This window comes from Prinia subflava, chromosome 29, assembly GCF_021018805.1.
Source record: "Prinia subflava isolate CZ2003 ecotype Zambia chromosome 29, Cam_Psub_1.2, whole genome shotgun sequence".
NCBI classification, from domain to species: Eukaryota; Metazoa; Chordata; class Aves; order Passeriformes; family Cisticolidae; genus Prinia; species Prinia subflava.
In genome coordinates this window covers 2,410,316-2,429,346 of record NC_086275.1, presented here as the reverse complement: position 1 = coordinate 2,429,346, position 19,031 = coordinate 2,410,316, and the positions used below count along the sequence as shown (strand labels likewise).

Sequence of the window (19,031 nt, the reverse complement as noted above, 5' to 3'; positions counted from 1 at the left end):
TTTATCCTTTCATCAGATAAATTTTCCCAGTGCTTTAGCTTTTCTCTTTCTTCTGGGTTTGCAGTGTCTGCCTGTTCTCTGTGTTCTGCTGGCCAACTGCCTGCTTTGCTACTGTGGACTCTCTGGAGACGCTGTATTCTGCTGAGTGCTGCCTTCTACTCTGAAGGCAGAAACCTGCCAGTAGGTTTTGTTTCTACTGCAGGGCCCACCGAGAGCATCCAGTTTCTGTCAATACAGATAGGAGAGAAGGTTCCTTTAAGACAGACAATATTGCTTCTGTTTCTGAGCGTTTTGAGCTGAATCTACTCATCTTCCCTGATTGTCCTATGGCAACCCTAGGTGTTATCCCTACCTGCTCCTAATTTTAGCAGCTCTTTTAGGGTGTTTTGAGGACTGAAAAATTCTTCACATCTGATGAGAAAGGACTGAGGTTATCACCTGCAAAACTGTGTACTTGATACCTGCAAGGTGGAGAGGTCCAAATGAGCATTGCCTCCAGATATATTCCTAGGTTGGATAGTTACTTAAAAGTAAACCACTACACTGATGTGAGGTTTGGGTGTTTCTGCTGGAAATAATGCCACAAAGGTGAGAATCATGCCCACTGTTGGACAAAAGCCCACAGGAACAAGGAAATGTCCAAGCAAATAGCAAGGGCTGTTGCCCTTGGCAAGGGTTTATCACACGTCCCCAGCTGGCAGTGCTGACTTTAGGTTCCAGGACATTGGCACTTGTAGCTGGAAGTAACTGGATGACCTCTGAGTCATGTGAGTTGGACCTTCCCACAGCATGTAGACAGGATACCCATAGCAATATATGGCTTAGTGCCAGGATTCGAGTTTGCATTTCACTGCCAGTCCTGGGGTTCTCTGGCTGTTGGGGTGACTGTGTGCTGCCCAGCCTTCAGGTGTTTCCTTGCTGGACCTCCTGTCTGCTGCTCCATAAGTCTGTGTCAGCTTGGCTGAAGAGACAAGTGAGCAGACAAGGTAAAGAGGGCAATGCAGCAGGATGCGTGTGTGCCAGGCTAGAATAGTGTGGTGAGTTGCTTCTTGACTGTCTTTTTGTCCCAGAAAACAGTGTGAGATCAGCGCAAGTCCCTAGACTCATTTGTATTTGAAAATCATCTACTTACAGCACTTAGCAGCTCATACAGAGTGGGCTCCTGCCAAGTGTGGCCACCTTTAACGGGAGAGACCCTCCCTTTTGTTATCTGTGATGAGCAGCAGGAGCTGGTGGGAGCTCCTCCCTGGGTGTGAGTGAGAGCAAGCACTGCCAGAAGAGATTAGAGCAGGACACTGAGGCCAGAGACACAGCAGGCTTATGAACCTCTGACTGCAGCCCTTGAAATCCAGCCTGAGCCTCTGTTTTGACTTCCCCTTTGCTTATTGCCTTGGACATAGCTACAAGGCAATAGGCTCATGTGGTTCCAGACTAGTGGCATTAATGTTTTGAGAGCAAGAGGACACCTGGGGAAAGGAAGAGAAGAAGCCTCTACTCAAGGCCAGTAGTGGGAGTCATGAGAAAAAATGTACTCTGAAACCAGGACAGAGGGAAAGGGAAAAATTTAGATTGTCAGCAGACCAGGGGAAATTTTTCCTGAAGGAAAAGGGAAGGAGAGTAGAAGCACAGTCTGATGTGCTGTGCTATATTTTTGACTTTAGAAGGTCTTGGAGCACTTTAAAAAGTCCAGATCTGAGGCTTCCCTCTTGCAGAATTGCTGGCAGCAGCCTCCTGACACTTCACAGCTTGGATGTCTGCAAGTCTGTAGAGCATGAGCTGTGTATGGGATTTAGCAGCCACCTATGAGTGCAAGAGGTATACAACAGCAACTGAGGCAGCTTATTTTCTCCCCTGGAATATCTCCTTCCTGGAAAACTGGTAGGAAGGCAAAGGAGAAAGGAAAGAAACTCTGCAAACGCCACATAAAGGAAAATCCGCAGAGGCAGTTTGTGCATCTGGAAGCAGTTGCTGTATGTTCTGGGACACACAGCAAGTGACTGTGTGTGTGAGGCTGCGCTTTGTGCTTGTTAGTGGGTGCTGATAATTGCAACACGTCTGTCTGTGGCTGGAGGAGTTGGGATGGTGCTGACTGGGACGTGTGTGTATCTTCTCCATGTGCACATCTACTTGTGTTCACGAGGCCTCTGCATTTCTTGCTGTCAGTGCTCTCTTTTGCTGAAATTCAGGAGGTGGCAGTGACCCAGCCCATGCTTCTGTTTCCTGGGGAGTGAATTGCCCTGGGCAATAGGCAGGCAGTCCCATTGTGCAGCCTGACACCAGAAGCACAATATGACTGTGGACCTGCTTTTACTGTTTGAGGCGAGCTATTCCATCTTCTCTGGTGGAAGGTGTGATCGGATTGTTGGTCTCTGATGCCCTGCATCTCTCTGTGCATCTCTGGAAGCTACATGCTGAGCATGGGAAGCAAAAGGGCAGCACCTCTGACACACTCCAGCCTTGGCATGTTTTCCCAGCACCCAGAGGCTCAGGAGGGAACCCCAACCCCTCACCTCTGTGGCAGGAGTTACCTGTGAGTTGCCAGGCTCCTGGACATGTCTGTGGGGCTGCTTTTTGTCTGCTATTCCTGAGGTGATACCTGCAGCTCTGACCCCCTCCCTGCGCTTGGCAGCAGTCATTTGCTTTCCGGAGGTGGCTTGGTATTAAATATCCTGTCTGACACAATAATGGAGAGAAAATGAACAAATTCCATTAGCAGCTGGCAATCCCTGCAGGGTCTGCATTGGAGAGAGGACGGAGCCTGTATTTTTAGATAGAATGCAATGTAACTTACTGGCTCTCTCAAAGCTGGGGAGTAGATAACCAAGGAGGCAGAGAGGGGACACCAGGCTCGGGTTTCAGCCGAAGTGCTGAACTATGGCAGCACGAAAGGGCAGGTCCGGTCCAGACACGGCTGTGAGTATTCAACACACTTCTCCTTCCTGCTCACAGACACCTCTGCTTTGCTTTTCTGCTTGCTTTCTGCTTGTAGTCTCTGCTGCTGGGTACGCTGGGGCTTTGGGAGCCCCTTTACTGCAGGGCCATGTAGAGTTTTACCATTTAATCTTCAAAGCTCCATGTGTGTCGTGTGGATGACAGAGCCTGGCTGAGCAGTGCTTTGATTTTCCAAGGTTTTGCTGCCTTGTTGATCCTGACCTGAGAAGCAGAGGCTTCTAGCAGTGTCTGGAGCTGGAAGAGCTCTTTGCATTCAGCCTGTTGCTTGAAGCTGTCAGTGATTCCTCACTGGACCCCAGACAGCACGCAGAGCTCAGAGCGTGAATGTGCACTTCTAAGCACAATGCTGGCATTGCCTTCTGCCTCTTGCACTTGATCCTTCTGTGTGAGCAGAGCACTGAGGTGCTGTGTCTCCTCTGTGTTTACAGCCTTCCAAAGCCACAGCTGCGCTGTGAATCTGGGGGCTTCTCCCTGATAGATGGAGCTCTCCTCTGAGGTGGAGGCAAGCAGAGCCAGCTGGCGCAGGAGGTCATGCGGTCAGCACGTGTTCCCCCTGCACACACCGGGATGGGGCACGCTGGTGCTGCCCTGCACCACCCGTCCTCCTGACCCCTGGTCCCAGAGGGGCCCTGGCACCCTGCCACTGCAGTGGTAGCCTGGCCTGAGCTCTGTGCCAGGCCCAGTAGGGGCCAGGTCACCCTGTCCATGGGCCTTACCTCTACAGTGGGGAACAGAGTCCTTATGGGTCCAGGGCATGGCTGCCTTTCTCTGTGGTAGGAGTGTCGGGCAGAAAGGATTAGTGGGGGGAGGCAGATGGAGGAGACCAGAAGGCATCTGAATTTTGCTGCTCTAAAGTCCCAATTCAAATGTCTGAGACTGCAAAGAGAAGGGAAGAGCGGAGCCCTGAACCTGCGTGGTGCATCATCTTCCTTAATATGCCTCCAGTGCTTTTATCTCTGGCTGTGCTGCTTCCAGCTCCTGTCCAGGAGCTTCCTGATCCTGGATGCTCCTCTGCAACCAGGCTATGGGCAATACAGGATGGCTTGGGGTGACAAAACAGAAGCTCTCCTAGCACAGGAGGTCCCTTGGTCAGTCCTGATGTGAGTGGTACAAGAGAGGTTTCTCTTGGAGCTGAAGACAGAGGAGTGTCCTGCACCCATGCCATGGATGTCTTGTAGCTCTTGGCTGCAGACAGCCTTTGGGCTGGCCTGAGCAGGCACACACCAGCTCCAGTTACCAGTCCAAGTTCCCAGATTCACAGACCCACATCACTGCATTTCCACCCAGTTCTCCAGCTTCTAGTGAGCCATGCCATTGTCTCCATTTGCTGCCTCACACTGCTAAGTAGTGTTGCTAAAAGTACTGCTGTACCTTGCCTGGGCTTGCTGTGGTGTGGCAGGGAGGCACTGTCAAAAGGAGAGTAGTGACTTTCACAGCTGTGAGGTGCTCAGTGGGGGCCGTTGTCCTTGGTGCTGGTACCTGAGCTCACTGCTGTTGCTACCCAGTGGCTTCTGGAGGAGGATAGGGGTGGGCTCACTACAGCTCCATCAGCGTAGTTCTTCAGCCCAGGCACGGAGGGGTTTCCTGGGCTAAGGGAGGCTGCCATGCTGACAGGACATCCCTCCCTACTGTCCCCGCAGTGTGATGGGATGAGGTGCAGACCTTTTGCCCCATAATCTGGATGCTCTTCACTTAAGGTCCAGGTCGGAGCCCTTCTTCTTCCTGTCTGATTTGGGGCAACTCAGTCTGTCCCAGCAGCTCCCACTGTGACTTGCCTGGCCTCTGCCTTTTCTTCCTGGTCTGTGTAGTAATGTTCTCTGCAGCTGAGCGAAGAGTTGACCCAGTGCTGGTGGTGGGGGAGAACAAGGAGGCTCTGAGTTTCATGCTTTTTCTTTTTATCCCCAAGGCTGATGCTGCAACCAGTTTCTTGAGAGCTGCAAGATCTGGGAATCTGGACAAAGCCTTGGATCACCTCAGGAATGGGGTAGATATTAACACCTGTAACCAGGTAGGTGAAACACACAGGGCTTCTGGTACTATCTCTAGTTCATGTGAAAATGTGGCTGACCAGAGGGGAAACCTGGAGAAGTTGCCTTTGGGGCCCAGGAGGGCAGCAATAACTATAAAGATCTGGGGAGCCCAGATGTGCTGGCTGGAGCATCACAAAGGACATTGAGAGGTAAGCAGAGAGGGCTCCTTTAGTGTGACAAGAAAATAGGACAATTGGAAGGAGCTCAGCTGCTTCTCAGAGGGCAGAGCAGATAGCTGTAAAGAGTAGCACAGTGGCTGGAACATCACAGGAATGGCTCTTGGGGGTTATTCCTCTTGCCTGCAGTGGTACAGTGCTGAGGCTTTTGGATTCCTAGAAGTTGCAGTTTATCACAAGCAGTGAAGGTTTGCAAAATGCCAGTTGTGGTTTGGGAGGTGTTGGGCAGGAGTCGTCCTCCTCATCCTTCACATAAACAGGTTTGTTCAGGAGCAAAGATCTGCAGGCACTGGGGAATGGTTTGCACATTATCATCAGAACATTTTGTATCTGTGTAGCTGCCAAGTGCAAGAAGCTGAGCCTGAATTGGGGCAGATGCTGTAGGGACAGATTCAGGGGGCTTAGGCTGAGCAGGGGGAGCAGACAGGCTGTGCTGTCACTGCTTTCTGGAGCACTGGTGTTGCTGGGGAGGCTGACTCAGCAGATAGCAAAGGCACACTTATCTGTTTCAGTATCAAGTCTCCAAACCAAGTGAAGTTCAGACCTACTGATCTGTGCACTGTGGCAGCCAGTGCAGTCACTGGGGACTGGGCAAGCAGCGTGCACTGTGAATATTCACTCATTTCCCATGGCATGCCTAAAAGTAGAGGGAGGATTTCTAGGTCCACTGGTCCTGTAATGCTCTAGCCCAGAGGGAAATGGGGTTCTGGAGAGGACTCTGTAAAGAATTACAACAGGGTGACTCATCCACAAGCTAAAGATGATGACTTTGAACTTCTTTCTCACCAAAAGAGATGGTCTGCCATCAGCTATCTCCACTGACCAGCTTCAAGTCCTGTTTCCAGCCAGATTTCTGGTGCTGGTGAGGGCATTTAACACTTTGATGGAAAGACAATGGCTACAACAGTATGAGGGTCTTCTCTCAGTGATGTCTTTGCACTGGTTCGTTCCTGCCATCTCCCTGAGGTTAGATGGCACTTTGGGGTTTCCTTCTGGGGAATATCAGACCTGTGGGAAAGGTCCAACCTCACATGTCCTGTATAGAATAAAGAGGGATATATGTGGTCAGACCTATCCCACAGGCCCTGTATTCTTGCTCAAGTTCAGAGACCTTGACATGCCATCTGATCTTCATCCCACCAATTTCACCTCCTTCATTCCTGCATCAGTGTCTTCATCATCCACCTTTTGTGTTTCAAATTGTGGCATGGTCCCATCTCATCCACGAGGAGCTGGAGGACTGAGGATGAGTGCACCTTGCTTCCAGGACTCTCACCAGTTGGGAACAGCACTGTGGTGGCATGAGGGTGCCCAGGAGATGGTCTTTGTTGAGATGGACAGTACTGATGGGCAGCCCAGAACAGGTCCCTACTTTGCAACAGGCTAAGTGTGAAGTCTCCGTGTTATTCTGTAAGGCTGCATTTGTCGTATTGATAGTCAGTGACTGGGATTGCTGGGAATTATTTGCAGCATTTGGTGAGGAAAATACAGCACCTTTCAAACTGTGCACATCCTGTGGCAGTTTTGGGTCAGATGAGCTGTCAAGCCAAAGCAAATGTGCAAAACAGCCTGTTCCTGGAGCAGAAATACTGATGGACTATCAATGGAAACAATCTTCTGTGCCTATTGCACAACTATTTGTTACAGTTAATGATTTGCCATAGGTTTATAGCATTCAAAAGGTTATTTATGAATCCTTTGTGTAAAAAGGCTTATGGGCTGAGAGGAGCAGCTGAGCATCAGTGGTCTTGCTCTCCATTTGTTTTACATGAGTGTAACTGAGAAAAACCTTACATGTCTGTGGCCACTCATCACTTATCCAACTTGTGAGGTGTCAGTGATTATCTGTATGCAGTTGTGTAGATGTGTCTTCGTTAAAGAAACGGGGCTTGGCCAGAGAAGATGGGTTCAGTGTAGCCAGACATGGCTGGGGAGCATTTCCTTTCAGTGGCACTGTTCTGTGGATATCACAGCACTCCCACTTCATTTCCCCTTGGAAGCAGGTGTTTTGTGCTTGAGGCTTGATAGAACTCTGGAGTTGGTATACGGAGGAAGCCTGTGGGATTTTGGATTTTTGCTCTTTGTGCTGTAATCAGAGCTGAGCAAAAGAATCTGTGACTCCTGAGCTATGATCCTGGGCAACTGATGCTTTGAGTGAGAAAGAGTGGAAAACCCTTTTCCAGTCTGATGACACTATTGTAGCAGTTCTGGGTGTCACTGCAGTGTTGAGGGCTGGAACTGACCGTCCCTGGGCATTTTCTGGTCCCCTACCAATATTTAGGTGAAGATGAAACATTTCTGTGAAGTGACCTTCCAGTCAGGAGTTGAAACACATGACTGGGAGGTGGAGTACTTGGCCAGGAGCAGGTGTCCCTCTGCCATGCAACAACACTGTGTAGGGGTGAGTAAACCTAGCATATCCACCTAGGAGAAGTGAGGGACAATGAGAAAAAGTGACATCTGAAAATGCCTGCAGGTATTTAACCTCTTTTCCAGCAAATATCCCAGCCCTTTTGTTCACAATAGGGATGTGGAAGAGGGTGTCAGAAATAACAGAGCAGAAGCTGTGTTAGTAGCCTTGAGGATGCTGTCTGGCCTGGAACCCTTCCTTCTGACAACGCAGAAATGCTGAAGGGCCACTGGCCAGTCCTCTGCTCTTCAGGTTCCATGTGTAGGAAGAAGGCAAACTAAACTGGGGCACATGCAGAGATGTTCCTGAGAAGTGACTTTAGTTCTTTGGGAGCTTCCTGAAACTGGCAGAGCTTAACAGTGACACAGCCAACACCTTCTCTGCACTCTTTGCTCCAGCTGAACTCTGGGGGTGCAAAACCCACCATGGGCTGCAGGATGGAGTACTGGTTGGCAGTCTGAAAGCCAGGGAGAAGCCAGCTTCTGGCCTGGAAGCTCACAAACTACTGTGAATTAAATTTGGCTGCTGCTTGATAAAATCATTGTCCCAAGCAGGGCTTCTCACTGCACTTCTGTCTGTGTAAATGTTAAAATTTGTACGTGCACTTAACAAAGCAGTTGTGGTGCATCCTTGCTCTGGGCTGGGCACAAAGCTCAGCTCTGCGCTTTAGGTGTGAAAAACCTGACTGTGAGGAGGGGACCCTGTGGAAAGTCACTTGAGTAAAGACAGGAATTGACATGAGAGATGTGCCATGAGCAGGGTGGACTGAAGCAGTTCCAGTGCCCCCAGCACACAAACACTGAGCTGTGGTACCACCCATCCGTAGGAAATCACCCACGTGGGCTGCATGTTTTGCTCCTGGAGACACCGCCAGCATTAGTCAGCAACTCAGCGTTCAGTTGTGTGAAGTTTTCCTGGCAGCATGGAGCTGTTTGTGGGACCAAAGCTGGTGGGCTGAGTGTCAGTGCAGGGCTCAAGGACGGGGCAGTCACTCCTGCCCCACCAGCCTGGACTTTCTCCAGCATGGGCCAAGTGTCCACAGCCAAGTCTGCACAGGAGCTCGGAGTAGGGTGCGCCCCGGAGAGCTCCATCCCCAGATGATCGCTAATTCCCACTTTTGCTTCCTCCAGAATGGGCTGAATGCCTTGCACCTGGCCTCCAAGGAGGGCCATGTGAAAATGGTGGTGGAGCTGCTGCACAAGGAGATTGTTTTGGAGACAACAACCAAGGTAAGGACAAGGAAGTCTGGCCACACTGGTCACAGCTCTGCACCCTGCCGTTGCTGCCACACACACCAGCAAGAGCTGAGCAGTGATCATGCTGCTTGCAGTCAGCCCCCAGAGAGACTGTGCCGGTGGCAGTGCTGCTGGGCTGGGCCCTAGGATCAGGCTCTGGTTTTAGCACAGGCTTGGCATCTCTAGGTGGGAGGTGCCCCTCCCCTGTGGGGACCATTGTGGACTTCAGAGGGGAGTAACAAACCACGTGTGCTAGTCCTGTCTTACTAACATCTCCTCTTGGCACAGGCTGCTGCCCCAGGGCAGCTCCTGCATGTTCCAGCACTGAGATGGCCTCAACACCATTGTCACAAGCCTGGAGAGCTTTGGTGCTCCGTAAATAACATCTTGTTCTCTCATGCATCACCACAGCAGGTGTGGTTCTCACTTGATGACAAGCAAGACAATGGCACAAGCAAGCAGGGCTGACAAATGAGCAGCCTCCAGCAGTAGCTGAAGGGCTGCGAGAACAGGAGGAGGCCTCCGTTGCCACCTCCCTGGTGCTCTCACAGGGCTCTGGACACAGAGCAGAATCTGGCATTCTGCCCCACCACCCAAAGGTACAAGTCGGAAGAGCCTGTGTGTGCATTTTCCAGCCTGCTCATCATCCCTTATATCTGCTGGGATGCCTTGGCTACCAGGATGCACACTGCAGTTTTGCCTGAAGACTGCCAGCTCAGCTCCCCCGTCCTCCCCCCGCCCTCCATCTCTCAGTGCTGAAGATGCACAGCGCCTGACAGTGCCTACAGCTCCTGCTGCCAGTAACTTCATGGGAGAGATGAAATCACTCTCTTCCTTGGCCAGCAAGTGGGAAGGGTGGCTGGCTGGTCTACAGCAGGGATGGAACATGGAGTGAGAGCTGCTTGGCCTTCTAAAGGTTTTCCTGGCCAGCTGCTCTGGTTGCATGCCTGTTAGCATATGTCAGGTCCATCTTTCCCTGGGATCCTGGGTTGCTTCAGCCCCTGAGCACTGTCCTGTGGTGTCTTTCAGAAGGGAAACACAGCCCTGCACATTGCTGCCTTGGCTGGACAACAGGATGTGGTCCGGGAGCTGGTGAACTATGGGGCCAACGTCAATGCACAGTCCCAGGTAGGGTGACCTGGTCTGAAACAGGAAGGCACCCATCATGCGATGGTGGTGTCCTCATGGTGGGAACTGTGCCCAGCATGGGTATTTTAGCAGCCCTTTGCAGTTTCCCTCTAGTCTTGTTCAGGAGTAAGGACTGTTCTGCCAGACTCCTGAAAAGAGACAAGTGTGCAAATGGGGTGGAGGGAGTCTTGAGGCACCTGGGGAGACCAGTGTGGTCTCTGTCGAGGTAGTACCTGTCAACACATGCAAGCTTGCTGAACTTATCCTGGGAGGACTCATGGCTGATGCCTCCCAGGCAAAGCTTTGAGATCTCCTGCAATCCCTGCAGTTAAACACACTGGGCTTCGTTCACTCTCTTCCTTGGGCCTGGCGGGGCTGAAAGTTCTTCAGATTTTGCCTGATGGGAGAATTGTCCCTGAAGCTTGGGACAATACTGGCAGTGAGCAGAAGGCAGTGTCTCCTGGGTTGACTCTTACAAAGCATTGCTTGTTTTTTTTTCTGGATCTGTGGAGCCTTGGGCTCCATCTCCCTGTGATTGTTCCACTGTTGCCAGGTTTTTTTTCTCTTTTTCACACCCACAATGGAGGCTTCTGCCCCTGTTCACTGACCTGGGAGTGTGGGTGTTGATGGGTGTGTAGGTCTTCAAAGAACTCAAGAAACACAAGGAAAAGTTGTGTTGATGTGCATGGCCCTGTGTTTGCAGAAAGGCTTCACACCTCTCTACATGGCAGCGCAGGAGAACCACCTGGAAGTTGTGAAGTTCTTGCTGGAAAATGGAGCCAACCAGAATGTAGCCACAGAGGTGAGATCCTTTGGGAGGAGCCTGTGGCCGTACTTGTGGGGGCTACTAAGGGATGTGCTGGGTCCTGCCATGGCTCCTTGATTCTCTCCCTCTCCTTGGCAGGATGGCTTCACTCCACTAGCTGTAGCTCTCCAGCAAGGACATGAGAATGTGGTTGCTCACCTTATCAACTATGGGACAAAGGGTAAGGTCCGTCTGCCTGCCCTGCACATTGCAGCCCGCAATGATGACACTCGCACAGCTGCTGTGCTGCTGCAGAATGACCCCAATGCTGATGTCCTCTCCAAGGTGTGTGGTTTTCCTATGCTGTCTCTGGGAGCTTCCCCACATCCCCAGGGAGAACAGCAGCTTGGTATGCTGTATTTATTCATAGTTTCATCAGGAAGCATGTGACTGGCTGGCTGACCCCTCCTTCTTTCCCTAGACTGGATTCACCCCTTTGCACATTGCAGCCCACTATGAGAATCTCAGTGTGGCCCAATTACTGCTGAACCGTGGAGCAAGTGTCAACTTCACACCCCAGGTGAGTGCGGAGTGGGAAGCTACTGGGGCTTGTGCTGCTCCAGCACCAGAGGAGGATGTTGTGCCTCCTATCCGTGTAGAGTGCAGCAGCAGCTGCCAGAGCATGCTGGTTAGATGGGACTATGCAGAAAGCAGCACAGATGCATGGGGAGTTGCAATTAATAACCAGCATGGGGCTATGCCTACCTTCTGTCAGAAGCAGCCATGCATCCCTGGAAGCTCTTGGGGACTTTGTGTCCAGGCTGAGGGAAAGCTGGAGCTGTTGCTGCACAGCACAGATCATAGAACCTGCAGTTAGGATGCCTTTTCCAGACCCACCAATCCATGAGCTGGTGCTTTCCTGCAAGCTCTGTATAGCTTCTGTCTGCAGCCTTTAGCTGCATGGCCCTCTCTCACAGCCTTGTTAAACAAGTTGTTCCCCAGTGTTGTCCCTGGGCAGAGATGAAGCTCTCACTGCCCTCTCTACTCTGTTGTCCCTTGCCTCCTTGAAAGAGAAGGGGCTGCTCCTTCTGACAGCCTGTTGTTCCTCCTGACAGAATGGGATCACTCCCCTGCACATAGCTTCCCGCCGGGGCAATATCATCATGGTGAGGCTCCTGCTGGACCGTGGGGCCCAGATAGAGACCAGGACCAAGGTGAGAGCACTTCTGAGCACAGCTCGTCTTTACCTGGGCCATCTCCCTCCCTGAACTCCTTATGCCCAGTGCTAACCCTGCAAACATCCTGCTGGGGATGTGAGGGAAGGTCTCTGGTGCACTAAAGGGATGGACTGGGTTTCTTGCTGGCACATGTAGAGGTGAGAGGAGGCTGCAGGGCTACAAAGGTGTGCCCTGGAAGCTGAGGCCAGGCTCAGTTTTGCCTTATTTTGCAGACAAGTCAAAAGTCCCTGTTAGTCCTCTACCTGAGAGAACCTTTCCCTTCCATACCATACTGAGCCCTTGGACCCTTCTCTCTTCCCAGGACGAGCTGACCCCTCTGCACTGTGCAGCACGCAATGGACACGTGAGAATTGCAGAGATCCTCCTGGACCACGGGGCTCCCATTCAAGCCAAAACCAAGGTACCCAGGTGACTTGGTGGGGCTGTGATAAGTGCAGGTCCCAGGGCAGCACAGTGGGGTAACAAGCTGCGCACAGTTGCTGGATGGCACCTATGGCTGGCATGGGGCTTTTTTTGGCCTGACAAGGGATAAGAAGCTTCCTGCCCTACTTGGCCCTGGCTGGAGTCCTTTTCCTGGGGGCTTCATCCTTCAAAGGGACCAGCCCTGAGAAGGGGATGGCCTGGGTACAGTCTGCCCCGTGGCAGCAGCTCTTCAGGCCCTTCCCTCCACTTGACATTGCTCCTCTGTAAGTCTCAGTGAGGGATTTTGGGGCTCCATGGTACCACCCTGGGGAACAAGCTGTCTCCTCTGCCCTAGAGTAGTGTCTGGGGGTGCAAGGCAGGGGCTGGATGGGATGCCTGGACCCCTCCTGGCCCAGCCCTGAGGCCCTGCTCCACGGTCACAGAATGGCTTGTCGCCGATCCACATGGCAGCACAGGGTGACCACCTGGACTGCGTTCGCCTGCTCCTGCAGTACAGTGCCGAGATCGATGACATCACCCTGGACCACCTAACTCCACTGCACGTGGCTGCACACTGCGGGCACCACCGAGTGGCCAAGCTGCTGGTGGAGAAGGGGGCAAAGCCCAACTCCCGAGCCCTGGTGAGGAAGGGTGGGTGGGCTGGACCAGGGGAGAGAGAGAGTTCCTGCAAATGACTGTCCATCTGTCTGTCTGCAGAATGGCTTCACGCCACTCCATATTGCCTGCAAGAAAAACCACATCCGCGTGATGGAGCTGCTGCTGAAGACAGGTGCCTCCATTGATGCTGTCACAGAGGTAGGTGGGCTGAGCCCATCCTCAGCTTTCTTGCTTCTGCATGTACAGGGTGGGCAACATATCAGGATGTGATGTCCCTGTTGCTTCTGCCACACCCCAGGGACCTTTCTTGGTGCTCTTTGCAGATCAGAACCTATTTAGCCTGGCAGCGTCTTCCTGACGGGCAGGGAGATGCAGGGGAGTCAGCAGCTCCCTGTGTTTCCTCCACACTCACCTGCCAGGCTCCTGGAGCCGATTGGGGACTCAGATTTTGCCTGTGCTGAGACCTGCCCTGGGGGAAAAGGAGGAGGGGACAGTAAGAGATATTGCCAAGGCTGTAAGTCCCACCTTGGTTTCTGGCCCCTTTCTCTTCACAGTCAGGGCTGACGCCCCTGCATGTGGCTGCCTTCATGGGACACCTGCCCATCGTCAAGACCCTGCTGCAGCGTGGAGCCTCTCCTAATGTGTCCAACGTGGTGAGTTCCACCCTGGCTGAGGCTTTAGGAGCTCAGCTTATTTGGGTTCAGCAGGATATCTGGATGCTACACCCTCTGTTCACCTGAGCAGTCCCTGGTGCCCTCTGCTTTGTGCTGGCATGAGGAACCAGTAGGGATTGCAGGCACTGCTCTCCTCTGTTCAGAGTAGAGAAATGACTGCAAGAAGGCTTTTTCCCTCCTTTGGCCTTACCACTTTATTTTGTCTTTGGTGCAGAAAGTAGAGACTCCCCTACATATGGCAGCCAGAGCTGGACACACAGATGTGGCAAAGTACCTGCTGCAGAACAAAGCCAAAGCCAATGCTAAGGCCAAGGTAGGTACAGAGGACCTGTGTGATAATCAGCTCTGGCAACAGCTGGGGCCTGGTTTCTTTGCTGTCATGTGCCCGGAGTGCAGCCTACCAGGGGCTGTGCAACAGCGGGAGCAGGGCTGGGACCCCTTTAGCATCGCAAAAGGAACTGGTTCAGGTCTGCCCAAACAGCTTCTTTGTCACCCTCACAGGACGACCAGACTCCTCTGCACTGTGCTGCACGCATTGGCCACACTGGCATGGTCGAACTCCTTTTGGAGAACAATGCCAACCCCAACCTGGCCACCACAGCAGGGCACACACCCCTGCACATCACTGCCAGAGAGGGGCACATGGACACAGCCCAGGCCCTGCTGGAGAAGGGGGCTTCACAGACCTGCATGACCAAGGTAGGCTGCTGAGTCCACTGCTGTGGAAGGCACTGCCCAGCTGGGGCGAGGTTGGGCAGGCTGGTGGCACAGTGTCCCTGTCACAGGAGGGGCAGCCTCCTCCTGTGTTGCAGCAGGCACCAGCACTCTTCATCTGTGCCACCCTGTGATGGGCTGCCTTTCTCCTCAGAAAGGATTTACCCCTCTCCACGTTGCAGCCAAGTATGGAAAGGTGGATGTGGCAGAGCTGCTGTTGGCACATGATGCTCACCCCAATGCAGCAGGGAAGGTGAGTGTTGCTTCTGTGGGAGGAGTGGTCTAGTATGGGGAGAGGCTCTGTCTCACCTGTTAGTACTCTCTCCCCCACTGCAGAATGGCCTGACTCCACTGCATGTGGCTGTGCACCACAACAACCTGGAGATTGTCAAGCTGCTGCTTCCCAAGGGGAGCTCCCCACACAACTCGGCCTGGGTAAGTGTGAGCTGGGCTTCCCTGAGGATGTGGAGAGGTGATGTGTGTCCAGTGCCTGCCAGTCTGGGGCCAGCACTGCTCCTCAACCCTGGCACTCAGGGAATGTATAAGTGACTGATCACCACCAGCCTCTCTCCGTGTCTGCTGCTCCTGCCTGCCTGTCCTCACACCACGTGGAGCAGGCGGGCTGCCAGGCAGTGGTCCCGTTCCAGCAAATAGGCTGTGACAGGGATGGTCCCTGCTAGCAGCACGGTGGTTGCTGCGTGGGGAACGTGTTTCCATGGCAAGTCCTGCAGAGCAGCGCTGCGGTCTGGCAGCTTGGGAAACCACAGGCAAATGTTTGCATGCAGCTATGAAGCAGTGAGTCAGAAAACCGACAAGCTTGTGAGTCACCCGGCTCTGCCTGAGCACGGGGAGCATCTCCCCACAGAGCACACCAGCAGGCGCCTTGCCTCCCCTGTTGTTTGCAAAAGCTGCATCCTCAAAACAGCCAAATGGCTGGTGGTGCCAGCCCTCCCCATCTGGCACTTTACTGTGCCTGTGCAGGAGGCCGGCAGGCACGCTGGGCGGGCACCGGGAGCAGCCGGTACCAGCGCCAGCCCCCGTTGGTCTGCGTCACTGACAGCCTGCACGTCAGCCTGGGCAGCGGGTGTCTGCCAGCTGCTCTGCTCCTGCAGCGTGGCAGCAGAGGCAGGACTCAGGCCCTGCAGTCTCTGCCTGAATACTAATGCTGTGTATTGGGAGTTTAGCTCCACACCTCAGCCCAGGCGCATTCCAGGAGGTGTGTCTGCCCCAGCTTTTTACAGCTCCCAGAGCTGCCTACCGCTGCAGAAATGCATGTGTAGAAAACTCCAGGACTGCCCATACCAGTGGAACCTGAAGCAGGTGGTCTTTGAAACCCCCGTGCTGACTTGGGTGGAAGAGAAGGATTTGGCATCTGTCAGGGCTGGTCGCTGTTAGAGAGATGGTGTGGGGGGCATCCCTGAGCTCTGGAGGCAACTAGGAAGGGCAGACCTGGCCTGCGGAGGCAGGGTGGCAGCTCTTGTCCCTTCGGCTCTGCTTGGCAGGGCTGAGCACTGCAATGAGCCTCTCTCCCTGCAGAATGGGTACACGCCCCTGCACATCGCTGCCAAGCAGAACCAGATGGAAGTGGCCAGCAGCCTGCTGCAGTATGGGGCTTCTGCAAATGCTGAGTCCATGCAGGGAGTCACTCCCTTGCACCTGGCTTCCCAGGAGGGGCACGCAGACATGGTGGCACTGCTTTTCTCCAAACAAGCCAATGGCAATCTAGGCAACAAGGTAAGTTGTCCCAGCACATCCTGCCAGGCTGGAGGCAAACCAGCCAGCAGAGAACAGCAGTGTAGATGGTGGTCCAGGCCCCTGTGCCTCCCTGTGTTTGGGCAGCAGTACACTATGTCAGTCAGTTTGCCAGGCTGGAGACCTGACAGTCTCTGCTGCTAGACCTGCAGTGATGGCAATGCCACTGTACTGAGACCTCCTCTCTTTGCAGAGTGGCCTGACTCCTCTCCATCTTGTAGCCCAAGAGGGGCATGTGCTGGTTGCTGATGTTCTGGTGAAACATGGAGTCAAAGTGGATGCAACGACCAGGGTAAAGTAGTGCACTGACCATGGCTTTGGTGAAACACATGGGGGAACTACCTCTAGGTCTGCTCAGGGAAGAGCTCTCTCCTCTCCCTCTCTCCTCTCCCTCTCTCCTCTCCCTCTCTCCTCTCCCTCTCTCCTCTCCCTCTCTCCTCTCCCTCTCTCCTCTCCCTCTCTCCTCTCCCTCTCTCCTCTCCCTCTCTCCTCTCCCTCTCTCCTCTCCCTCTCCCTCTCCCTCTCCCTCTCCCTCTCCCTCTCCCTCTCCCTCTCCCTCTCCCTCTCCCTCTCCCTCTCCCTCTCCCTCTCCCTCTCCCTCTCCCTCTCCCTCTCCCTCTCCCTCTCCCTCTCTTCTTCTCCTCTTCTTCTCTCTCCCTTCTAGCAGGCATCCTTATTATTTTGCCTGTGTCCTGGGGAATCTTTCTCCTCTTCCCCCCACCTCTCTGGAGGGGTGATTCTTGCCTGCTCCTATAGCTCACCTCTGTACCCACAGGTACAGCATGGTTTGAAGCCCTCTGCTTTGGTCTTGGGCTTTTGGGAAGCCCCCACATGTGTGCCTCATTCTTCATGCATGGGGGCTTGCCTGTGGGATGAGCATATCCAAGTCAGAAGGGCAGTAGGCAGTGGTGAGGGCAGACTGAGACCTGATCTTGTCTTTCAGATGGGGTATACCCCACTGCATGTGGCCAGCCATTATGGGAACATCAAGCTGGTGAAGTTTTTGCTGCAGCACCAAGCGGATGTCAATGCCAAGACTAAGGTACAGAGGTGTCCAGTGTTCCAAGGACCCTTCTGCCCTGGGCAACAGCATGCAGGCTGAGGGGAAGTGGAGCTGTCCTCATGCTCCAGGCATGAAGCAGGGTGTGTGAGGTCTGGGGGCATTTCTAGGGCAGCAGACTTCCATTACTAATTGCAGCATCCTCTGTCCTCCCCTGCAGCTGGGCTACACCCCGCTGCACCAAGCGGCACAGCAGGGCCATACAGATGTGGTGACACTGCTGCTGAAGCACGGTGCATCTCCCAATGAGATCAGCACGGTGAGCACAATGCCTCCCTGCACATCCCCACTCTGTGGCGAGCTCAGGCAGCTGCCTGAGCTGCCCTGTGGCTGCTGCTGACCCAATCTTTCCTCTGTGCACAGAATGGCACCACTCCTCTGGCCATTGCAAAGCGGCTTGGCTACATTTCCGTCACAGACGTGCTCAAGATTGTCACAGAGGAAACCGACCTCCCGGTGAGCCCCTGGGTGCTAGGACCAGGATGCTGTGGAGGAGGGCTGGGACTGGGAGCAGCCTGGGAGAAGTCTGTGGCTGGGTGCCTAGCCCAAGTGTAAGGAGGGGGCTGCAGATAGCTGTGCAGCAAAATGCTGGCTTCTTCTGACTCTGCTCTGCTTCCACAGTCAGTTGGCGACAAGCATCGCATGAGCTTCCCAGAGACTGTGGATGAGATTTTGGACGTATCAGAGGATGAAGGTGAGGGGTGGGAGTTGGGTCACACCATCCCAGAGATCTGCTGGCTGGGTCAGTGTGGCAGGCAGCAGTCATGGGGATGGCAGTGGTGATCCTGCTGGAACAGGGACACCCCCAGGGCGGGGAAGCTGTGTGGGCCCTGCTGTGGTCTTGCAGAGGATGAGGGAAGCCCACCAGACTCCTGAGGTGACACCTCCTGGCTTGGGTGCTTCCCTGCACTATGGAGGAGGGATATGTCTGGACATGTCCATGATTCCGTGCCCCAGGAACTGTGCAGAGCCCTTGGGCATGCAGAGCCCACACTGTGCCTTGCTCTGCTGGAGGCTACCAGCTCCCAGCCCAGCTGCAGCTGGTTTGCTCCTGCACCCTCCCACCAATACCTCACTTTTGCCTCTTCTTACTTTGCAGGCACTGCTCATGTCACAGTAATGGGTATGAAATGTGTCCCCCTGCCCCAGCTCAATGGCCCATTTCACCCCATGGCCACTAACCATCCTCACGCCATGTCCATCTGCTGAGCCTTGCTGCTGGTCTGGTGCTCTCCAGCGCCAGCCCTGCCCTCCTACCCTGCCAGTCCATGTCCGTGCTGCTTGCTGTGGTGTGACTGCATGAATGGGCATCCTCCCACTCAGGAGGACCCTGACTCCCTTGTCAGACCCAGGCCCTGTCCATGGCAGGTGGAGGAATCTGGAACTGTGACAAACACAGATGTCCCTCCGCAACTGCCCCATGCCATCCTGGCCAGAGCAGGGATTAACCTGAGAGCTCAAGGGTCTCTGTGCTGCTGTGGTCCCCTCCCCATCTCTGGAGCACTCTTTCTGCTTCGGGAAGTGCTGGACACCCTCCCACAGGGCACTGGCCAGAGCCAAACTCTGATGAGCTAGTTAGCAGGTATTAATGGCACCAGTGGTCAGCATTAGCAGAGCTCTGTGCCTCCAGTGGGGTGTAGTGTTAGGGCAGCCTCCTGCACCCCCAGTCATGCCTATGTCCCTGTCCCAGACGTGGAAGTGTGAGGTGTCCGCTGCAGTCTCAGCACTGTGTTTGGTGCTGTGAGGAGGTTAGTGAGCACCCAGATTTCCCGATGGCTTCCACAGCTCCTGTCCCACTGGCCTGCCACATGGGCCTTGTCCTGCCAGCAGACCCATTCTGGCAGACAGCAAAGCTCCCCATGTCTGGCTGAGACCCAGGGGCAAGTGTGAGTGTCAA

The 19,031-nt window shown here is 53.8% G+C and overlaps 1 protein-coding gene across 7 annotated transcripts in view; it reads left to right on the top strand.

The window, feature by feature from the left end:
* The window catches only part of ANK1 (ankyrin 1), a 36,943-nt gene that overhangs the window by 2,727 nt on the left and 15,185 nt on the right, over window positions 1-19,031 (top strand). For 2 of the 7 annotated variants that reach the window (XR_010083209.1, XM_063420052.1), the window contains exons 1-23: window positions 2,714-2,913; window positions 4,859-4,960; window positions 8,699-8,797; window positions 9,833-9,931; window positions 10,635-10,733; window positions 10,836-11,021; window positions 11,158-11,256; window positions 11,792-11,890; window positions 12,216-12,314; window positions 12,760-12,957; window positions 13,034-13,132; window positions 13,489-13,587; window positions 13,823-13,921; window positions 14,110-14,307; window positions 14,477-14,575; window positions 14,659-14,757; window positions 15,859-16,056; window positions 16,268-16,366; window positions 17,018-17,116; window positions 17,295-17,393; window positions 17,498-17,590; window positions 17,756-17,828; window positions 18,234-18,257. Coding sequence is in view for 6 of the 7 variants with exons in the window: in XM_063420052.1 (XP_063276122.1) it covers window positions 2,875-2,913; window positions 4,859-4,960; window positions 8,699-8,797; window positions 9,833-9,931; window positions 10,635-10,733; window positions 10,836-11,021; window positions 11,158-11,256; window positions 11,792-11,890; window positions 12,216-12,314; window positions 12,760-12,957; window positions 13,034-13,132; window positions 13,489-13,587; window positions 13,823-13,921; window positions 14,110-14,307; window positions 14,477-14,575; window positions 14,659-14,757; window positions 15,859-16,056; window positions 16,268-16,366; window positions 17,018-17,116; window positions 17,295-17,393; window positions 17,498-17,590; window positions 17,756-17,828; window positions 18,234-18,257 (2,497 nt within the window). In the remaining variant the exon portion in view is untranslated. Of the gene's footprint in view, window positions 1-2,708; window positions 2,914-4,858; window positions 4,961-8,698; window positions 8,798-9,832; window positions 9,932-10,634; window positions 10,734-10,835; window positions 11,022-11,157; window positions 11,257-11,791; window positions 11,891-12,215; window positions 12,315-12,759; window positions 12,958-13,033; window positions 13,133-13,488; window positions 13,588-13,822; window positions 13,922-14,109; window positions 14,308-14,476; window positions 14,576-14,658; window positions 14,758-15,858; window positions 16,057-16,267; window positions 16,367-17,017; window positions 17,117-17,294; window positions 17,394-17,497; window positions 17,591-17,755; window positions 17,829-18,233; window positions 18,258-19,031 lie in introns of those variants that run through there. The other 5 variants (XM_063420054.1, XM_063420048.1, XM_063420053.1 and 2 more) reach the window with 5 other exon arrangements.